Source organism: Delphinapterus leucas, chromosome 9 (genome assembly GCF_059928025.1).
Source record: "Delphinapterus leucas isolate spDelLeu-1000000601 "Yukka" chromosome 9, BTC_Dleu_Yukka2, whole genome shotgun sequence".
NCBI lineage: Eukaryota > Metazoa > Chordata > Mammalia > Artiodactyla > Monodontidae > Delphinapterus > Delphinapterus leucas.
Genome location: NC_143137.1, coordinates 6,211,661 through 6,229,383, shown reverse-complemented (window position 1 = coordinate 6,229,383; position 17,723 = coordinate 6,211,661). Strand labels below are relative to the sequence as shown.

General features: G+C 64.2%; 1 protein-coding gene across 4 annotated transcripts in view; it reads right to left on the bottom strand.

Moving 5' to 3' along the window:
* Positions 1-3,794: 3,794 nt before the first annotated feature.
* Positions 3,795-17,723, bottom strand: part of KCNH2 (potassium voltage-gated channel subfamily H member 2) — a 32,896-nt gene continuing 18,967 nt past the window's right edge. For 3 of the 4 annotated variants that reach the window (XM_022577809.3, XM_089917202.1, XM_089917203.1), the window contains 12 exons: positions 16,277-16,720; positions 15,472-15,683; positions 10,663-11,091; positions 9,761-10,148; positions 9,233-9,432; positions 8,483-8,735; positions 7,311-7,504; positions 6,959-7,058; positions 6,049-6,321; positions 5,786-5,972; positions 5,274-5,451; positions 3,795-4,033 (listed from right to left, as the gene is read on the bottom strand). In XM_022577809.3, coding sequence (XP_022433517.2) covers positions 3,905-4,033; positions 5,274-5,451; positions 5,786-5,972; positions 6,049-6,321; positions 6,959-7,058; positions 7,311-7,504; positions 8,483-8,735; positions 9,233-9,432; positions 9,761-10,148; positions 10,663-11,091; positions 15,472-15,683; positions 16,277-16,720 — 2,987 coding nt within the window. In that variant the 3' untranslated portion in view covers positions 3,795-3,904. Of the gene's footprint in view, positions 4,034-5,273; positions 5,452-5,785; positions 5,973-6,048; positions 6,322-6,958; positions 7,059-7,310; positions 7,505-8,482; positions 8,736-9,232; positions 9,433-9,760; positions 10,149-10,662; positions 11,092-13,628; positions 14,034-15,471; positions 15,684-16,276; positions 16,721-17,723 lie in introns of those variants that run through there. The other variant, XM_022577855.2, reaches the window with a different exon arrangement.

Below are 17,723 nucleotides of genomic sequence, written 5' to 3'. Positions count from 1 at the left end.
TGGCTCCAGGAGCCCAGGTGACGGGGGAGGTCAGGGATCAGGTCTGGGGCAGCGGGCAGTTGCCACAGAACTGGGCAGTGCAGGCCCGAGGACAGGAATGGAGTAGAGCATGGTGACCCACGGGTCCAGGGTGAAGGGCCAGAGCCCTGCACAGATGCCCCGCTTCTGCTCTGCCAGCCGCAGGAGGCCTTCCCCAGCCCTGCTGGCCAAGCCCAAGGGTCTCCGTCCCGGGGAGAAGGGTGGCGCTTCCTTCGTTCATTCAGGAAACATTGAGTACATCCCAGTGCCCCGCACTGCTCGGGGCCCTAGAGTCACACGAGCCCCACCCGCAGAGAGCTGACAGTCCAGAGCTCATTGCCTCAGGCCGGCAGGGGAAGCGCCCTTCATTTGACCGTGGAACCTGTCCTAGGGTGCAGAGTGGCGGCACAGTGGTCCCCACACCTCCTTCTTTCCTCTCTTCCTGAGCCCCAGGAACGAGATGCCCCTTAGGCATCCCTTCTCCCAGCCTCACAGGCTACTGGCTTCTGATGGTCCTTCATCTTCCTTCCAAAGCATTTTTACTGATTTCTATTTAAAAAAAAAAAAAGATGAGGTTGGACCTTAAAAGAGTGGGCAATGCATCAATGTATGGTGAACAAAGGTGGTCCCTGGAGGGAAACAGCCTGCTGTACCCCCAGCCGGCCCCCAGAATTACCACCCACCCCTCCCAACACACCTGGGAGCCCGCCTGGTCCCAGGGACGCAGCAGGACCCCATGAAGGCTGGGGCCCCCCTCTGGGTTCTAGGCAGCCTTCAGCCTTGAGCAGACCCTGCCCAAGAACTTGATCCCGCCCAACAGAGAGCTCCCGGGTCACAGGCACAGCTGTGTTTTATGGCACCATTCATGTGTTGGGTGGAGCATGGTCCCAGGCTGGCAGGAGGGGGTGCGCTGCCACCTGGCCAGGGCAGGGGAGGGTGGGGCAGGCTGGGAACGGAGGCAAGCAGTCTCCTCGCTGGGCTCCACGCTGGGCTCCACGCTGGGCTCCATGCTGGGCTGCACTGCCCATTCACTGCACCCCCGCCGGCCTCTCAGGTCCCCCAAGGCCCAGGTCCAAGCCCATACCCTGCGGCCGGCGAGTGTTGGCTCCGTGCTGTGCCCTGAGGGCCACTGCGGCCCCTCCAGTGAAGCCCGGAGCTGCACACGGCCACCCACCCGCAGCACTAACACTGGTCAGTTGCCGACCATCCTGAGCCTTACCCTCCTCACGTGGACCAGCGACACCCACCTCTGCGGGGTGTTAGGGGTCAAATGACACAGCCGGGCAGGTGGAACCATCGTAAATGGAGCCACTGTGACCGTTGGCCTCCGCCCACTCTCAGATCTCAGTGGTGGCTCCTGGTAGGGACCTGGCACTGGTGTCCTGGCCATGCAGAAAGCTCCTTCAACCGGACTGAGCGGACCAGCCCCTGGGCACCCATGTGCTTCCATCGAGGACAAGCACGGAGAGGTTTCCCCTCTGCTGGGCCAGCCCCCACCCTGAGCACAGACACCCCCCCCACACACACACACCCCTGGAAGCGCACACATCAGGCCTCCAGGCCCAGGCAGGGCACTCCCTGCCTGGTGGCGGGCAGCTGACTGTGGACGCCGGCATGTGCCCCAGAGAATAACCAGTGTCAAACGTGATACAAAGCCTAGGGAGTGCAGGCCCGGGTTTCACCTCCTCTGCTCCCCACGCCCACCAGCACAGGGCCCTGACTCGCTGCGCCGGTCCTCAGCCCCTCCCGCAGGCTGTCCCAGGCTCCCCCAGCCCTCACCGCCACACCTGGACAGAGTGCTGCGAATCAGGGCTGAGCTCCCAGATGAAGATGCTCTAAGGACGGGACAGATGGTAAGAAGGATGGAGAGAGTGCCGGAGAGCGGGGACTTGGCCCAGCACCTCAGCCCCCGCGTGCCAAGTGCAGCGAGCTTCGTCTGTCATTTTATTTCTCATCATCAACCTCACGGGGGCCTCTGCCGGTGTCCGGGGCTGAGATCCTGACGGTGTCTGCTTGCGCCCGTAATCCGTGAGCTGACCCTGAATCTAGGGCATCCCCCCAGCTAGAACCCCACCCCACGCCCACGCACATCAATCCACCAGGGAGGCCTGCATGTGCGCTCCCAAACCATGAAGAGATGCACACTCACGTTCACGTGTACACCTGCGTACACACGTGCCAGACCCCGTTGCACAGAGCTGCCCTTTCTGCCTGGCCCACCTCTCTGGGTCACCCCTCCCCACCACCCGGGTCTATTCCCCCATCTCTATTCCCCGTGCCCATCTTCCGTGCCCTGTCCCCCAGTGCAGGCTGAACTCACAGGGACCCCTCCCTGGTCCCACCCTCTGGTAGGGGAGCCAAGGCCCTGCTGCAGAACCACCAGGAACTTCTCTCCTACCCGCTCTGGAAAGAGAGCACCCTCCAGGTGGCTCAGAGACCAGGGTCTCCTGCCAACACCCTCCCCATCCCGGGCACGGGCAGTAATGGGCTCTGTTCAAAGCAAGGCTAACACACCCACCTCGGAGGGTCAGGGATTACAGGACTAAGCGACCCTGGAGGCCTTGGGCAGCACTGTTGCCCATCGGCCCCTCCTGCTGGCTGGCAGCCGCCCTAACACGGCCACTGCACGGCAGCTCCTCTGAGACGCTGGGTGTTCGCGCAAGACCAGCATGGCACGTGCACACGCGCACACTCACGAGCACACGGACGCACACAGCCACCGCCCTTCACTGGCCCCAGGACATCCGTTCTGACTTGCCCCTCCGATACTGGGAATGAGCCGCCTGAAACTTCCACCCTCTTCAGGCAGCTCCGCTGGTCGGGGATCACAGGTGACCAAGTGACAGAGGTGACGGAGGTGAGGCCCGTCTGGAGCCAGACACCAGGGGGCGGGGGCTCTGGTCAGGGTTGAGAAAACCAGCGTGCCCAGAGTTGGTGTGCTGTGGGGAGCCAATTATATAGGATCCGTGTGAGTCTGAGTCAAGGTCAAGAGAAGGCCAAGTTGGGGGCTTGGCCAAATACAGCCCCAGGTTAAAATCAGTACGGGCTGGGCTCACGAGTTGTGTGAGGGAAGAGTACAGCCGCCAGCAGTCAGCCTGGGGCCAGCTCTGGGGGCCAGTGTGCCACCCAGCAAGCCACCATGACCCTGAGGGGCGGGACCCCAGGCCTGGCATCCCATTAGGACAATCTCTATATGTAAAAGAGTCCAGGTGGCTCTCTGCCATCCTGAATCCAGGACCACATGGAAGCAGGGCCCTCCGGAGGCCAGAGGTCCTGGAGGTGACTTGTGTCAGCCCCGAGGGAGCACCCCGACTGCACAGACTCCACACCCAGACGTCGGAGCTGCCCCTGCAGGCCCTGTGCACACGGACACATCGGCCTGGATTCCCTCAGAGAGGCCAGTGCACAGGACACTATGAACGTGAACGTGGGGTACAGCGTGCTGATGGCTGCACCCTCCCAGCACCCCTGGAGTCTCCTCAGGATAATTATTTATTATTCATGGTCATCAGCATCTTCATTAATTATTCATATGATCCTTAATTATTATCCTTAACAATAAGAGCAGTAAATAGCAGAAAAGTCCTTGAGGTGCCTAAGGCCCAGGGCCGGGTGCTCCCGCAGTTAGACCAGCTACTGCCCCCAGGGCAGTGAGGGGACCACAGACCCCCATCCACTGCCCGGCCCTGTCCCTGCCCCCCCCCCCCCCCCGCAACGGGGCCCAGGGGACCGCAGGAGGAGATGGTCCCAAGGGCTGGAGGAGGAGCTGTGCCTTCCTATTCCTCTCCCGTCAGCGGCCAGGGCCTCCCGGGCAGGGCCTCCACAGGAGGGGCCCAGGCAGCGCACTGAACCCTGGGTGAGCCATGTGTCCACACTGGGCAGCCCACTAACTTCCCGGGTCTGAGCCGTGTCTGTGCAGGGGCTGGGAGGTGAGGGCCCCCAGCTGGCCCGGCAGGGAGAGGCGTCGAGCAGGGCCGTCTTGGGGTAGCTCCTCGCACGCCATGAACTGGGAAACCTGCAAAGAAACCAGAGTGTGAGAAGCTAGAAGCCAAGGGGCAGGGGAGGGGCAGAGGATAGAGAGGGTCAGGAGACCCTGGTGACAGACAGAAGAGGCCTGCAGGGCACAGGGGAAGCGCCAAGGCAGACAGAGCACGACTCCCACCGGCTCTGGGAGAAACGCGCTCTGGGTGGGCAAGAGCCAGACCGGGCATCTGGGGGCCTCGGGAGCTTCTGCCTGACTCGGGGAGAGCCTGAGGCCACAGCCGCTCCCCTCCCCAGGGAACATGGCCGCTGGATTCAAACCCAATCCAGAATAAGGGGCCCTGAGCTGGCACAGAAGCTGTACAGAGAGAGAGACAGGGTTCTTTCCTCCAATCTAGAACTCAGGGACCTAGAAACAGAGGCAGGCGGGCGGCCAGGCCTCGGAAGGCCAGGCAGAGTACCAGGGCAGGCAGGAGGGGCTTTGTGGGTGCTGACGAGTCTGCTGTGAGATCTCTGCGGAGGAGGCTGTGAAGGGAGACTGGCACATTGGCTGACGTGGGCCCTGGTGTCTGCAAACAGGAGCAGGCGGCAGATGGGAGGGGGGAGCAGATGCCAGAGGGGGGGGGAGCAGATCCCAGGCCACCTCTTGTCGCCAGAGGAGCCCCATTCTTGAGACCCAGACACAGCTGTCCCGTCAGGAGGCCAGGAACACACGTGTCCACTTAGGAGAGGACAAAGGGCAACAGAGGCCCATCTCTGGCAGGAGGGGAGAGATGCGGGCCAGAAGTGCTACCCTGGGGCTTAGCCAGAGCCTTCAGGACAACCCCGCAAAGCACTGAGCATGAGAGTCAAGGGTTGGCAGCAGAACCTGACCCAGGGGGTATCAGTCGCAGCAGGGGCTTGGGACCCTATCCCAAGGGCACGCTGGCACCCAGCACCCACCACCAGGCCCCTGGCTCAACAGTCCCTCCACCCACAGCCATGACACAGGCACCCTGAGTAGATACGGCCATTCAGGTGACACTAGGGGAGCGAATGCCACTCGGCCTGCTGGCTTCCTTGGCCCAGCTGTCTGGGGGCTTAGTTGGGGGCTCTCCTGCTGTGCTCTGTGCTCGCAGCTCCTATGGCAGCCCTCCTCCAGGAGTACAGCCTGGGAGGAGGGCAGGAACAGGGTGGGAGGCGGCTGGGGCCCAAGGCCAAGCAGAAAGGGCAGCAAAGCCGGTCTGGGGTGGAATCGGTGCAGAAGAGGCAGGGCTGGGGTGCTTGGAACTTACCTGAGAAAGCGAGTCCAGGGCGAGGGTGGGGAGGGGGCTGACGGGCAGCAGAGGGGAGGTGGAGGTGGGGCCGGGCCCCGGGGTGGTCACAGCGCTGTAGGCAGGCGGGACCAGCGTCACCTGCCTCCGCAGCAGCTGCAGGACAGTGGCCATGTCTGCACTCAGCCGGGTCTCCAGCCTGGGGCGAGAAGGAGGAGGACGCCCTGGGTCTCAGGGAAGTGGAGACACCAGTGACTGCAACTTCAGGACCACCCTCTGGACAGCCAACTGGTCAACCCCAGGTCCACTCTTCATTCTAGGTGTGGCAGCCCCTGGCTCGGCTCTGAACGCAAGGAGAGGGTCAAGCTGCTGGACACGTGGACAGGCCTAGACAGAGCAGACACCCACTTCACCCTACAACACTGCCCGAAACCCACAGACCACACTGCAGTATGCCCATGCCCCACCCCTACTAGCCCGCGCCCCTGGACACAGACAGCCGGGCCTAGGCTGATCCCAGGGACCACCCTCACCTGTTGAGCTGCCTCTGGAGGGCATCCAGCCTGCTCTCCACATCGCCCCGGGGCCGGCAGCCAGGGCTGGAAAGAGGGATGTTGAGGAGGCTGGGGGCGGGGGCGGGGCAGCGAGGCAGCTCCTGGTACTGGCGGCCCCGGCTGTCCCCCCAGAAGCTGAAGATGTTGGACACTCCTGAGAAGGCGCCTGGAGCCAGAGAGCTGGGTTGAGGCTGGGACAGAGGCCCCGCCCCGCCCGCCTGCCCAGGGGGCCCTCGCCCTACCTGACAGTGGGTTACAAGTGTCGCTGCTCTTCTCTCCATCCTCAGTCAGGGGGTCCCCACCCGGCGGCTCTCCGGGGGGCCTGGGGCTGGAGAAGGGCACCAGGCGGAGGGGGCTGGAGCTGCGGCCTGGGCCCTCACCCTCACTGCTCTCAGGGCTGGAGGGGCCGCTGGACAGGCTCTCCCCCCACGGCCCCCCCTGCCGGCCCCGGCCACTCAGCCCTGCCCCCGCCCGGCTCGGCCCCAAGGCCGACACCTCCCCTGGCTGTTCCGGGTCTGTGGGAAACAGAGAAGGGGCCTCAGAGCAGGCAGGAGGCACAGAAGGGAGGCGAGGGGAGGGGAGGGGAGGGGAGGGGAGGGGAGGGCTGGAGGAGGTCTGGGAGATGACTGTGGCTGGACGCCCTGGTTTGTCCCCAGTTGTTTCTTCCGCTCTCTTTCCCCCACTTTCAAGGGGACTGAGAACTCGAGGGCGGGACCAGGTCGTCTGTGACCACTGGCTGCCCAAGCACGGGCAGTGGCACTGCTGGGAGGGGCTCTCTGGGACCCCGGGCCCTCAGCCCCCGTGCTGGCCTCCTTGCCCTCCTTTGTCCTGTCTTTCCTCCCCTCATCAGTTCAAAGCAGTGCCCACCAGGACACCAGCCCTGCAAGGACCAAAGAAACTTAGGCACGGCCCTGCCTTGGAGGGTGGAAGAGGGCTTCCTGGAGGAGGCGACATTTCAAGTGGGCCTGAAAGGATGGGGTGATGGGGTGGGGGGCGGGACACTAAAGGTAGGACCGGAAGGTCTGTGTAGCCTGGGGGGAGCTGACCCGCCGGACCCCACGCTCCGCCCTCAGCCCCGCCTCCTCTAGACCCCGCCCCCCACCCGCCTCCCGGCTCACCTGGACCCCGCCCTCTCCCCTCCCCCCGCCTCACCCCTGTCAGTGCGCCTGCGGAAGGACAGCTTGCGTTTGCGTTGCCGGTGGAAGCCGCCCTCCAGCTCCGCGCTGCCGGGAGAGCCGGGGATCATGTTGGTCTGGAACCGAGAACGGTGTCAGGGCCCTTCCGCGCCCACCCAGCCTGCCCGGTCCCGGCCAGACCCCCTCCCGAACAGAGAACGTGGGGTTGGGGGTGTGAGCTCTGCCCCAGGACCGGGGCTGAGGCTGGGACGTTCACAACCTGGTCTGACCCAGATACCATCTGACAGACAGGGAAACAAGCCCAGAGAGAAGGTCACACAGGGAAGGGGCAGCCACCCAGCATGCAGCCAGCCGCGCGGCCCACTCACATCCCGCAGGTTGAAGGTGATCTCCAGGCTGGACCAGAAGTGGTCAGAGAACTCGGGGTACATGTCCAGCACCTCCAGCAGGTCATCCCGGTGGATCTTGTGCAGGTCACAGTAGGTGAGGGCCCGCACGTCCCCGTTGGACTTCCCAGGGCGCGCATACAGGTTCAGAGGCTCTCCGAAGATGTCATTCTTCCCTGGAGGCCACCAAGAGGGGGGCTCAGCCCCTGGGGCGGCAGCAGAGGCAGCAGGCACCTGACTTCCAGGCATTCTCACCCTGGTCGGGCCCCAGCCCCCAGGGCCAGGGAAGCATCAACCAGCCCATCCTCCCCCAGCTCGCAAAGGCAGGGCGTGTGGGCCAGCCAGCAGCTGCCCGTGGCCCTGGCTTCCTCCTTGGGTTCTAACTCCTCTGGTACCCCCCAAAGCCCACGTCCCAAACACCCTCCTGGCCAAACACTGCACCCCCATAAACAATGTTCTTCAAACTACAGATCAAACACAGTAGTGAATCAAGACCAGCATTCTGTTTACTCAAAGCAAACAGGATAGCACAGCTTAGCACAGCATAGAGCAGGAAACACCAGAAAGTAGTTAAGACGACTGTTGTTTGGCAAAACTTTGGTTCCAGTTGAGTTTGGGGGTGTTTGTGGCATAAGCATGTGTTTATGCCGAACTGAAATCTATAATGAACACCCCCCCCGTTGGCACATCTGCCCTGAGGTGTCCAGGGCCAAAGGAAGGACAGGCAGAGGGCAGGGAGTCCCAGTGCCCAGGTACACCTGCCCAGGTGCACAGGTAGGGCAGAGAAGAAGGAGCGTGAGGGGAAGAGGAGCAGGACTCCCTTTGCTTTGGAGGCGAAGGCTTGGTTGTACTGCCTGAGGCTGCAAAACCTCCCTCCACTGTCTACCCTGGAGCATCTGGATTTGGTCCTGTTTTAAGGAACAAGAGTGTCACTGCCCGTGAGGAGACCCTGAAGGGAAGCAGAATCTGGAAACCCCCAGAGTCCTTTCCACCGACCCCTTGGAAGGCCTGAGCTTGGGTGAGTTAAAGGAGCTCAAGGTCCCTGTGGGTGGTCCCAGGGCCACAGCCCCTAGGGCTGTGTCCTTAACGGGCTGGGTGGGACCCCTCCAGGCCTCGGCAGGCACTTCGGGCCCAGCTCCCGGTCCCTGCCGTACCCAGGATGGCCACGACAATGTCGCCCCGCAGGATCTCGATGGAGCCCCGGGAGATGAAGTAGAGGGCGGTGAGCAGGTCCCCAGCGTGCACCAGCGTGTCCCCTGGCGGCGCGTGCGTCGTCTTGAACTTCATGGCCAGGGCCCGCAGGCAGCCCTTGGTGGCCCCTCGGAAGGGCTTGCAGTGCTGCAGTAGCGAGCGATTCAGGTGCAGGCAGATGTCGGCCTGCAGGCACTCAGGGAAGCCCTTCAGCACCTGGAGGCAGGGGGCAGCTCAGCATGCCCTCTCCCGGGACCCCACTCCCAGCCCCACCCGGAGATCCAGCGGGGAGCACTAGGGCGTCCGGTATCGGGAGGAGGACCTGGGTGCCCACTCCAGCTCCACCCCTTCCACCCCTTCCAGCCGTGCACCCTTGGGGACGACGCCTCACTGCTCTAACCTCCACGTTCTAACGCGTGAGGCTCGGAGACCAGCTCCCGTCTGGGGCTGTCATAAGGATTAAACACGATCACCCAGAGCCTGGTCTAGCACCTGCCCCAAAGTGACCGCTCACCCAGTAAACGAGCTCCATGGGCAAAAGGAGGGTCACGTTCCTCTCAGGGTCCTGCCTGGCGCTAACTGGGACCACCTGAACCATGGAGGAGGGTGACTCTGGCGGTCTGAGACGTGCCCGCTACATGAGGAGGAGTCCCTACCATCACGCTGCTCCCTCCAGCCCACCATCAACCAGAGGCCAAGCCCAGTGGCCTCACCGCATTCATGTCGATGCCATTGGTGTAGGACCAGGCGTGCTGGAAATACTCCTCGAGGCGCTGGCGCAGCGGGTTGGGGATCTGGTGGAAGCGGATGAACTCACGCACCCGGAGCATCTGCGTGTGGTAGCGGGCCGTGCCCGAGTACAGCCGCTGGATGATGGCCGACACGTTGCCGAAGATGCTGGCGTACATGAGGGCTGGGGGCGGGGTGAGTGGGGCCGTCAGCGTCTGAGGGACCCCGCCCGCCCCTGTACTGGGTCAGCAGCACATGCAGGCACATCTCATTGTAAGCACACACGGGAGATGCACAAACACAAAAGCCCAGGCACACACACCCCTCGGCTCTGCCCCGCGCCTCTGCCCTGGTGTCCCAGCCCCAAACATGCCATGTGGAGGCCCCCGGGGTCTCTAAGGCCCAGGGCCCCGCTCTGGCTCCTCTAACACCCACCCTCTCCTCTGTCTCGGGCCCTTCCCAGACCCCGGGCCCCCGGCTAGCCCCCGCGCCTGCCCCAGGGGCGCACTCACAGCCGATCAGCATGACGCAGATGGAGAAGATCTTCTCCGAGTTTGTGTTGGGCGAGACGTTGCCGAAGCCCACGCTGGTGAGGCTGCTGAAGGTGAAGTAGAGGGCGGTGACGTACTTGTCCTTGATGGAGGGGCCGCCCAGGCCGCTGCTGTTGTAGGGCTTGCCGATCTGATCGCCCAGGTTGTGGAGCCAGCCGATGCGGGAGTCCATGTGCGGCTGCTCCATGTTGCCGATGGCGTACCAGATGCAGGCCAGCCAGTGCGCGATGAGCGCAAAGGTGCACATGAGCAGGAAAAGCACGGCCGCCCCGTACTCGGAGTAGCGGTCCAGCTTCCGTGCCACGCGCACCAGCCGCAGCAGCCGTGCCGTCTTCAGCAGCCCGATCAGCTATGGGGGTCGGCGGATATTCAGTGGGGGAGGGGAGCAAACGAGGAGTGGGGCCGCTGCAGCTCTCGCGGGGCATCGGAGGTGAGATTCCCAGAGGAGCTCTCCCCGGAACCTCCTCAAAATAAAAGCGCCTCCCGCTCACTGGGCGCAGCACGGAGCCCATTCACCTTCGTGACAGCTCTGTGACAAAGGGCTCGCAGTTCCCAGGGCCAGAATGAGGAAAGTGGGGCTCGGAAAGGTGCACCTACCCTCAGGTGCCCGGCCAGAGCTCCCACTAGCTTCCAGGGCACTTCCATGTGAATTAAAAGACAGTGGCCACTTTGGACACAGACACATTAGGAAAAGGTGAGCCCTCTGGACCGCTACAGCTGGGGAGTGGCTCATATGGAAAGGGGAGCAGGTGCGGGTTAGCTGGGGCTCTGCCACGCGTCTGCCACCCTCCCTCTGTCTCCACCCACCCCTTCACCCCACCACCTGCTGCCCTCCCCTTGCCCCTGCCTCCTTGCCAACCCACCTCTTCAGAGCCAGAGCCGAAGATAAGCAAGTCAAAGGGGATGGCGGCCACCATGTCAATGAGGAACCAGCCCTTGAAGTAGTGCACGGCGATGCGGCCGGGGTGGCTGACCACCTCCTCGTTGGCGTTGACGTAGGTGGTGCGGAAGTTGATAAGGATGTCCACGATGAACATGATGTCCACGATGAGGTCCACCACAGCCAGCGGCTGGCAGGCATAGCCACAGTCGGGGGCCGGGCGACCCTCTTCCGTCTCCTTCAGCAGGAAGGCGGCCGAGTAGGGCGTGAAGACCGCCGTGTAGATGACCAGCAGCAGGATGAGCCAGTCCCACACGGCCTTGAAGGGGCTGTAGTGCAGGATGGTCCAGCGGTGAATGCGCGGTGCCTGCAGCTTATACTCCGGCAGCACATCGGCCCCCAGGGACAGGACCTGAGCCGGCGGGGAAGGTGCAGGTGAGGGTATGATGTCCAGCCAGGGTCTGGGCAGGGAGGACAGACCATGGGGCCCTCCAGGGTAGGAGCAGGTAGCATCTCTGCTGGGCCCTCCAGAGAAGAGGCCACGCAGAGTAAGCGGGGAAGCCCACCCTCAGACAAGCGGACACGGCCACTCACCAGAGTTCCTTCCCCATGTGGCACGGGACCTCCTGGCTGGCTGAGTCCAGGGCACCAAGCAGTAACACCCACAAGTACTGCTCCCCACCAGCAATACAGACCGATAACTATGGATATAACTCCCACCGTGAGATCTTACCCACACCCCCAAACACCACACACACACACACACACACACACACACACACACACACACACGTCCCACATATACTACAGTCTCTGTCCAGATAATGCTCCAAGGACTACAGCTTCCGGCCTGGGCGATGTAAATGGTGGTGGTCACTCCAGCTCCTTACGAGTCCCATTGCTGGTGGCCCAGGGACTGAGGGCCTAAATGTCCCTTCATGCCTCTGGCCCAAGGATACCAGCCACCCAGCCTCAGGCCCTTTGGCATCCCGGAAAGAGAGACCATGACACTCACTCCCCCTCCCTACTCACCCTGGCCCAGGGCAGCCATTCAGAAGTGACCACCCAGCCCCGCACCGGCTCACCTCCTGTCCTGCCCCTTCATCACCCAGGCAGAGGCAGGCTCGCCATCCAGACCAGGTGGCAGCAAGCCACACCACTCTTTCCCCCCAAGCCAAACTAAAAGAGCTGAGACCAGCTTTCTCGTGCTGTCCCAGGAGCCTCTGTCTGTCCCCCTGCGGCCTCCTCCTGCCCCTCAGAATCCCCAAACTCTCCCAGCCTGGCCCTGCCATCCCTGGGCAGCCAAACCCAAGGCCTCACCCGCCCCCTTGAGAGCCAAGGTTGCCGGCCCTGCGGGAGCAGTACTAGGTGCCTGGGCCCCGCATCCTCAGGCCTCTGTGCTGGGCAGGGCTGTGGTGGGTGGAGCCGCAGACTCCCATTCATATTCAAGCTGGGGACCCCCTGGAACCACCCTCACCAGATGGCCTGTGTGGAGAGCCTCTCCTTGGTGGACCGGAAGTTAAGATGGGCCATAGTTAGGGGTTTGGCCACAGGGGCTCCAGACGCACAGGATGGGTGGGGTGGGCAGCTGGGGCCTGGGGCAGGAGAAGGGGCACGTGGCTTCCAGGCCCCCGCTTCTGCCCTGCCTTCAGCCCGAGCCCCTTGCTCCTTAAGGCAGAAAACACGGGCGGTGAACTTTCAGGGGTCAAGTGGGGACTGCAAAGGGCCCTCAGAGACAAGGAGGCAGAAGAAGGTTCCCGGATGGGGTTCCTCACCACACCTGAGAGGCCAGGCCCCCGGAGGCTGTGCTCAACCACACCTGACAAATGGGATCCTGCCCCCTACCTGAGTCTGCCCACAGCAGGACCAGCACCGCCCAGGACACAAGCACATATGCCGGGGGCAAGGCCAGGGCACGAGGCCCGGCCCCGCAGACCTCCTCTTGTGGGGGCTGGCCGGGCTGCTCAGCTCTGCAACCACCAGCTCGCCACACGGCCTTGCCGGTATATAACCTCCCCTGTTACATAACCTGTTGTCACACAGAATACTAAAACTCATTTAAGCCAAACCCCAGGTCCTCACCTGTGGCCGGGAAGAATCCCCTCCCATACCTGTCCCCCAGCTGGGAGGGTCACAAGAGCCACGGCAGAGACTTTAGGTGCTGGTGGTGGCGACAGGGGTGGGATTCTCAGACCCAGACCCACCCATGAGCCTTCCAACTCCCCGGGCCATCCTCCCTGAGCTGGCTTCTGGCTCTCTGCCAGAAGCCCCCCAGGGGCTGGAGACGTGGCTCCCAGGAGGTGCCTATAGAGTCAGCAGCCTGGCGGACCACAGCGTAGCCACCAGCACCTCAGGCTGCCCCAGAAGAGGTGGACCAGGTGCCCGGCTCAGCCTGCCCTCACCACTCATCCAGTGGCCTCTGACCCCAGCCTCCTCGGGTCCCAGCCCCCCAACCTGGACCCCTGAAGCAGCCCACGCCTCACTCGCCCGCCGCAGGGTCCACTCACAACACACAGAGTGCTGGAGGGGTGGAGCCCCTGCACCTCTGTGCCAGGCCCAGCTGCTGCCCGCTGGCTGGGGGAGGTGGGGTGGGAGTGGGAGCCATCCTCTCCTCCCCTGTCTCCCCGCCATCCTCTCCGCGCACCCACTTCACTCCTGTTCTCCCCTCTCCTCCTTTTGCGTTTCGAGCTAGAAGGCTGGGCCACGGAAGCCCAAGGAGAAGGGAAGCGCTGGCAAGAAAAACACTGTCCACCTAGGCCCAGCGGGTCTGGAGAAGAGCGAGCAAGCCGGAGCCAGGAATGGGATGAGCGGGGCCACAGATCCCAGCGCTCCCAAACCATCCTGCATCTCAGAAGCCCTCTCCGGGCCTGGAGCCAGAGCCCTCTGGGCCGCATCCATCTCGGTGCCCCCGCCCCGGAGGGAGGGGGAGGGGCTGGGGGGGTCACCTACCTCCTGGGCCACCAGGCTGGAGATGCGCACGGCCCGCCTCACCCGGCCTTTCTGGGCCCTGGGCTGCAGAGCCCCTGTCCTGCTCGCCTTCCCCGCTGGGGCCGCCATGGAGGACTTGGCTCCCCCCAGCTTGCCTGCCCGGGGCCCAAGGGCCCAGCCAGCGCCTCACCTGCACCTCAACAGCAGCCTCAGCCCAGGCTGCGCCCCAGCCGCTGGCGGCCTGGCTCCCAGGGCAGCCTCTGGCACGAAGCCAGGGTCACTGGGGCTGGGCCTCGGGGCTGGGGTCACCCTGGCAGTGAGCGCGGAGAGCAGCCCGCCTGGCTCAGGCCGCCCATGGCCCCCTGGTGCCGGCCCCGCTGCCAGGGTGCTGCGCTCTGCCAGCTGCCAGCCCAGCAGCAGCAGGGCACCGCGGTAGGAACCTCGGCTCCTCCAGCCGGCCCCTCCTCCTCCCAGGTCCCCACCCCCGCCCCGCCGGCACCGGGCTCCCGCGCCCCGCCCGCCGGCCAGAGGCCCCCTCCCCCGCGGCCCGCTCCGGGCTCCCGCCGCAGCCACTCCCGCGGCCCGTGCCCCTCCCCCTCCCCCCCGGCAGCCCGGCCTGTCACCGCAGATTAATGGTCTCCCCGACACCCCCGCCCCGCCGGTCCAGTGCCCAGCCAGCCAGAGTCAGACAGACACCCAGAGATGGAGCGACCGGCCGGCCACCAAAGAGCCAGGAGCACAGGCTCACGCTGGCGCGCACAGACCACAACACGACAGCACACGCTGTGGGCACAGGGGCAGGGCAGCCGGCAGGGCTCCAGGTGAGGACGAGAGAGGCAGAGGTGGGAGGGGGTGAGGCCGAGGCAGCCAGATATGGGGCCTAGGGTGGGGGGAACGTTCTGGAGTCAAGGCCAAGGGGCCGGAGACCTGGCAGGGACCCAGAGAGCCAAGGCGGCAGCGGAGCGGGGCCAGGAGGAGGGCTGAGGAGGCCCAGGGCAGCGCGCAGACAGCTCCCTCACTCGGGCGGCTCAGGGAGCCCGAAGGAGCTGGAGGGGGCGGTGGGACTGAGGCGAGCCAGGTGTGGCCCGGGAGCCCCCTCCGTCCCTGGATTCTCAGTCCTGACCTTCCCCCACCCCACCCCCAGGCCAGGACGGGAAGGAGCTGGGATGGACTGGGCAGTGGGGGTGGCTTGCTGCCAAGAGGGGGCAGGAGACCAGGCTGGCCCTGCCACTGGGCAGTGTTGGGCAGTGCCCCCCCCCCAGGCTGGCAATCTTCTCTGGTCTGGAATTCAGGGACTTGGCCCCTCTTGTATCTGTGCGCCCAACTCCATACCCTCCCCTCCCGACTTGGGAAGGAAAATTCTCCTCTCCCATGGTCTGGGGACAGGGGTGGGCACCTCTAGGCCACCCTGGCCCTAGCACCGGGTTCCCACCCTCTGCCTGGCTCATCACATTGGCCTAGAAGAATCAGGACCCCCAACCTTGACCTCTGTGGCCCCTTCTAACGTGAAACCTCCCGTTGGTTTGCCCCCAGGACTCTGTTGTGCCCCGTGGCCCCCTTCTCCCACCCACCCTCACCCTGCCAGGTGCCCGGCCTCAACTGCCCTGTCCTCCCTGAGCCCCATCCACCTGTCCTCTGTATCTGCCCCTCCCGTGGGCACCCCCCTCCAGTCTCCCTTGCTCCAGGATCTCTCTCGTCCCAGCTCTGAAACGCCACCCTCACCCCCAGCCGGCACGTCCGCCACCTTCAGGAGGCCCTCACTGACTGCACCCCTCCACCCCCCCTTTTGACCACAGTCCACTCCCACTCCACTCCCTCCAAGCTCCTCCCACGTGAGCGGAGAGCCAGCGAGCTGGACACCTACCTGGGTGACCTTCTCAGTGACATTATGGGTCCGCTCCTTTATCTTGGGGGCTATGATCTCCCGGTCGCTGGTGGGCGAAGCCAGGAAGGGGTCGCCCTTGAGGTCCACAAAGTTGAGGGTGATTTGGGGAATCTTGCTAATGGTGCGGTAGCGCACGAGGTCCGAATCTGATGTGGAGTTAAGCAGGCCGCTGCGCAGGGGGTGCATGGCCCCTGGGGTGGAGGGGAAAGGGGGTCAGGGTGGCAGGCAGGCAGGGGCAAAGGCCGTCAGGTCAACAACACAGAGCTGAGGTGGAGACGGGCCCTGTAGGAGCCAGGCCGTGGGGTTCACTGAGGCCAGCTCAGGAAACAGGAGTGGAGTCCCTGAGAAACAAGTGAGGGCAGACCCCTCCCCACCGTAAGGAAGCACGCCTGATGCAGCTATGAGATGACGAAGGGGAAAGAGCCTCCATACGGGCCTGTTCAGCAGGCACTGGGAGCCTGCCAGAGGCCCAGGTGGTGGCAGGGACCCAGATGCCTCTCCCGCCTTCCCGACTCCCGTGGGCATCCCCGCTCCAGGCCAGCCTGGGAGAGCCAGCTCCTCGGGGCCAGCACCTGCTCTGAGAGTGGAAGAATGCAACGGGATGAATGCACGTTTAATGGAATAAAAGGCTACTTAATGGGATTAAGTAAGCGCTTAATAGGATTTCCATCTCCCAGGCACACAGGACAGGGCGGAGAGGGAGGAAGCTGAGGGCCTGGAATGGACAGGCCCGCGGGTGAGGACGCAGCCGGGCAGTTCCTGCAGGGGTGGGGCCGACCCTCACCGGTGCTGGCGTGGCGCGGCGGCGGGGGCAGCGCCCCAGCGCGCATGGCCTCGATGTCGTCGGCCGAGGAGGCGCGGCGCACGCTGGCGCAGCTCTCTCGGGAGCGCGTCCGGGCCAGGCTGCAGCTGGAGCCCGAGGCGTCAGGGTTGAGGCTGTGCGCCCGGGGCGACGGGTGCGGGCCGGGCGCGCAGGCGGGCGGCGAGCCCGGGCCCACCAGAGCGCGCCGCTCCTCCACCGGCCCGAGCCCCGCCACGTGGTTGTCCATGGCCGTCACCTCGTCCAGGGCCAGCGACTCGCTGCTGGGCGCCGCGGGCGTCAGGTCCATGTCCACCACCACGGCCCCCGGGGCACCGGCGCCGCCTGCGCTACCCGGCCGCACCGACGAATCCCGGGCGGTCAAGGCCAGCAGCGCGGGCAGCTTCAAGCGGAAGGTCTTGGCGCGGCCTGCGTGGAGAGGGGAGGTGCGTGGCGCCAGCAGCCCGGGAGAGGGCCAGGCCTAGCAGCTGGAGCCCAGTCACCAAGGGGAGGAAGGAGGGAAAGTGGGAGCCCCGAGAGCCGCCGGCACCCCTCCACCCCTACTCCTACTGCACAGAACTCAAGTGTCCAGAAAAAGTCTAGAATGCAGTCGTATCTAAGACTCCGCCAATAATAAACCACCATTTCTTGAGCCTCACATCACCGGCAGTCTCTACATACACCACCGTGGCTCTCACAACTGCACCCATTGGGTATCATTACCTCCATTTTAGACTTGAGGAAATTTAGGCGTCAGCGAGTTATGTGATTTGCTGGAGGTCACACAGTAAACGGCAGGGCCTGCATCCAAATGGAGGAGTGATGCCACGGGTTCCCGCCGTACCCTGCCACCTTGGAGGTGGCACCCATGGAACAGGTGGGGCCAGTGTTACTAATGCTGCCACTTTAGAGCTTGAGAAACCAAGAGGTGGTTTCTTTCGCCATGACTCTGAGGGAACATTTAAAATTAAACCCAAATGGGGCTTCCCTGGTGGCGCAGTGGTTGAGAGTCCGCCTGCCGACGCAGGGGACACGGGTTCATGCCCCGGTCCGGGAAGATACCACGTGCCACGGAGCGGCTGGGCCCGTGAGCCATGGCCACTGAGCCTGCGCGTCCGGAGCCTGTGCTCCGCAACGGGAGAGGCCACAGCAGTGAGAGGCCCGCGTACCGCCAAAAAAAAAAAAAAAAAATTAAACCCAAAAAAGCCACACAGGGGGAGGAGGAGGTGTCTGAGCCTTTGAGTCATGGGGGGATGAGGTGAGGCCTCCACGCCTCCAGCCACAGGGAGGAGTCCCCTCACATCCTCTTCTCAAGTAGCCAAGGCCACGGCAGGGAGCTGACCCGTCCGGGAACAAGGACCAGAGAGAGAAACTTCACAGAGTTGAGTCCATGAGAGACGGAGCCTTCTCATGAGCAGAGGGGGCTGCCCCG